Genomic DNA, 3,217 nt, shown 5'->3' on the forward strand with positions numbered 1-3,217 from the left:
GGAGGGTGGGAGGGCATAAAATCCAGTAATTTCCTCCTTCTTCGCCTTTTGTTTCATTTGGAGTTTTTGCTGGCTCTCTTGCTGAAGAAATTTGATTTGACTTGATTCATCTTGCATGCAATTAGTTTGGAAAAAAAAAGCTACTGTAATTACCATATCCACAAGGATACAAGAAAAAGACAACACTTTTAGGCTCTTCACCTACACAAATCTAGTAGAAGCTCTGTTTCAAATCAACCTTTTAATAGCTTGTTTTGAGCAGAGACTTCTGTTTTAGCATTTAGCATGCAAATGATTGCTACTTCTTGTATTATTTCCTCTACAGGTTCTAACATCCGGAAGTTCATTTTCCAAAACACAAAGTGAATTTGCTTCCCAGAGATCTCCCCAGGGGTAATTCTAACCTACCTGATGTCATTTTATTTAAACGCACGTCAACTACGGCTTCCTCAATTTTGAACCAATATTAAAGAAAGCAAGCAAACAAATAAAACTATCACTCTGTGCCTGTGTTGTGTTTTTCACCTGGTCTTAAAACAGGTAAGTAAAATGACACCTGCAACAAGCAGTATTCACACAATCATTTTGCAGATAGTTTGTTATGTTTCCTTAGACATAGCCTTTCCTATCCATCCATCCAAATCAGAGTCTGGTCAGGACTCTCATCATCTTTTTTCTTTCACTACTACACCGTCCTACTCTATGTCCTCCAGAAGGGCAATGCTGCCCCATTTCAGGTTATTTAGGACCTTGCTGCAAAGGGAATTTTCTTGCTCCATTATTTTTATCACTCACTCCTCACTTGGCAACTCTTTGCACTGCCCCACTTTCTCTAGCCCATCAAGTATAAGCTACTTCTATCAAAATCTGTGCAATCTACCACCAATCCCAGACATCATTTCTATTTTAGTCGCAAAAAATTGGCTGGCACCCTCCCACTGCTCACTGACTAGGTCTCTGCCAAGCACCTTCGTGCCTGATCCCATGCTGCCTCTAATGCCTGGAAAGGAGTATCCTTCCCACAAAGCCTTGTCATTGTTCTTCGGCTGTTCCTCAGCCACCATGCCAAATTAAATAAATAAATCAGAAAGTTCAAAGGCAGGCTGGTACACCAGCCTGCTCACCGCACTGAACTCTCGTAGGCCTCTCACTTCCTCCCATAACAGTCAGACAAAGACTCAAAATAAAAAAAAAAAAAAAAGCCCCGATAGTGAGAACTGATGCACATGGAGAAATTTTCCCCTGTGCAAGACTGTGCTCACCAACAGGCTGTTAAAATGCTCTGTAAGTACAGATCAGGTTTCCAACGGATGCTGAACTTCATCTTTTATTCCTTTGGCAGGAGAGTAAGCACCTATCTATGCATAGGCACGCTGACCGCCACCACCCACCGTGAAGAAATCTTGCTGACTTGCACCACTGCCTTACAGATTATTAGACTGGCCTTGAGCGGTTTCTACAAATAAGCAGAAAAAGCAAGAAGTACAGTTCTCCCTTCATAGTTTATCTGAAATCTCTCTCTTCCTCTTCTGCCAGAACTCAAGTCTGTACCCTGGCAATTTCATAGCCATATTACTATAATCTCATTTCTGAGCCTCTGAAAACAAGTTAGGTAACGCTCAAAGCATCTGCGGGTTGTTGGGTTTTTTTTAGCTAGGCATGAAAAAGCAGGATTTTTCAAATGTTGAGTTTAAAACCATTAAATGCATTATGCAATTCAAACTCTGCAAACCTGCAAGTATTGTATCACAGTCAACTTACCCATTTAAAGAGAATAAATTATATGAAGTCAATATGCACTTACACAATCAGCCATTTTAGACCCATACATTATAGACCCTAACTAATCACAGCCACAAGGATAGTCAGCTCCCAAATTCATCCTGATTTTCTTGAGCATGCACCCAATGTGGACTGCTGGCCCCCACTCCTCCCTCACAGTTTACACTTTGCAGACAACATCAAACCTACCTCAGCTGAACATTTAGAATCATTTAAGCACGCATAACAACACCTTAAGTCCTGATCTGGCAACGAGATCCACATCTGCACATCAAACACCTGCACCCATAGAAAACTCGTAACTAACTTCAGCTATGTAGCACAACTTAGCGCATCAGTAATTTTTTAGAACATGATCACTGTAAAAAATTACTACTTCAGTTAAACACCTCAAAGCACATATATTTAGAACTAAACCGTATATAAAGGGAGCAAGTAGAAAGAAAGAAAGAAATGGCTCATGAGTATTTTTCACTTTTACCTTCCCTAGCTCCTGCTCCAGTAGTCCAGACGTGCCAGCAATACTTTTTCATCATTTCAATAAAAAAATTAAGATCCTGATTGTTATGAAAATGTAACTGTGACCTGAACCACAGGTAAACTGTCTGTTTGCAGTCTGTTGCCTGCTCAACCGAGATTGTTTTTTAATTCCCCAAGGGGTACCGATGCTGAAGTCCAATTGTTGTTATCTAATAATAACAGGCATTTCAACGTTACTATTCGCAAGAGACCAAAGCACATACAAAGGAGAAATCATCATAAAATATGTATCTGCATAACCCAGCAAGAGCAACATCCCATTTTCAGCATCTTGAGTAGGTGCTGTACTGAAGAGACAGAGACTTAAACCTCATCCCTGCCCAGGTGCAGTTTTCCATGTCTCCCAACATAAACTGCTTTTTCATGGGCCCAGATCCTGGTAGTTCTCCAAGGAACTGACATACAAACCTGCTAACTGACTAGAAACAGAGCATGGAGTGAACAGTTCAGAAAACATAAGCAGCTTTTAACAAATCAAAACGCGTTATGTTAAATGTGTAGCTCTGTGAAAAGTCCCCAAGCAGTTAATTTTACTTCTGTTACACTGAAAAAAAAAAAAAACCAAAACCCCAACCACCCAAACCCTGCATGCCTTACCTGGTAGAGCTCTTCAAGGTTGTATTTAATAGAAATACTACTCTGTATCGCCCCCACCGCTTCATGGAGCTTTTGCCAGGTGTCCTGAGTATAATTATCTGGTAATTTGGGTCTTTCTGTGAAGGAAGATACAGGTAGTTGAAAACTAGCCACCCGACCGGAGCCCGGAGCAACCTTTCTCACCCTGCTTCACCGAGTTCTCCCAAGCCACGCTGTGCTCCATCGGCTAAGCCTGGCGCAAGGAGGGGGGGAGCGTGTAACCCTCAAGGCGACGAAACCTTCGGGGGGTGCATCCGAC

General features: G+C 41.6%; 1 protein-coding gene across 1 annotated transcript in view; it reads right to left on the reverse strand.

Moving 5' to 3' along the window:
- The window catches only part of CUL4A (cullin 4A), a 39,300-nt gene extending 36,088 nt beyond the window's left edge, over positions 1-3,212 (reverse strand). The window contains exons 1-2 of the mRNA XM_035901161.1: positions 3,193-3,212; positions 2,920-3,103 (exon numbers count right to left, since the gene is read on the reverse strand). Coding sequence (XP_035757054.1) covers positions 2,920-3,103; positions 3,193-3,212 — 204 coding nt within the window. The remainder of the gene's footprint in view (positions 1-2,919; positions 3,104-3,192) is intronic.
- Between the last annotated feature and the right edge of the window lie 5 nt (positions 3,213-3,217).

The sequence above is a fragment of the Egretta garzetta genome, unplaced genomic scaffold (genome assembly GCF_000687185.1).
Source record: "Egretta garzetta isolate BGI_Z169 unplaced genomic scaffold, ASM68718v1 scaffold168, whole genome shotgun sequence".
Taxonomy (NCBI): Eukaryota; Metazoa; Chordata; class Aves; order Pelecaniformes; family Ardeidae; genus Egretta; species Egretta garzetta.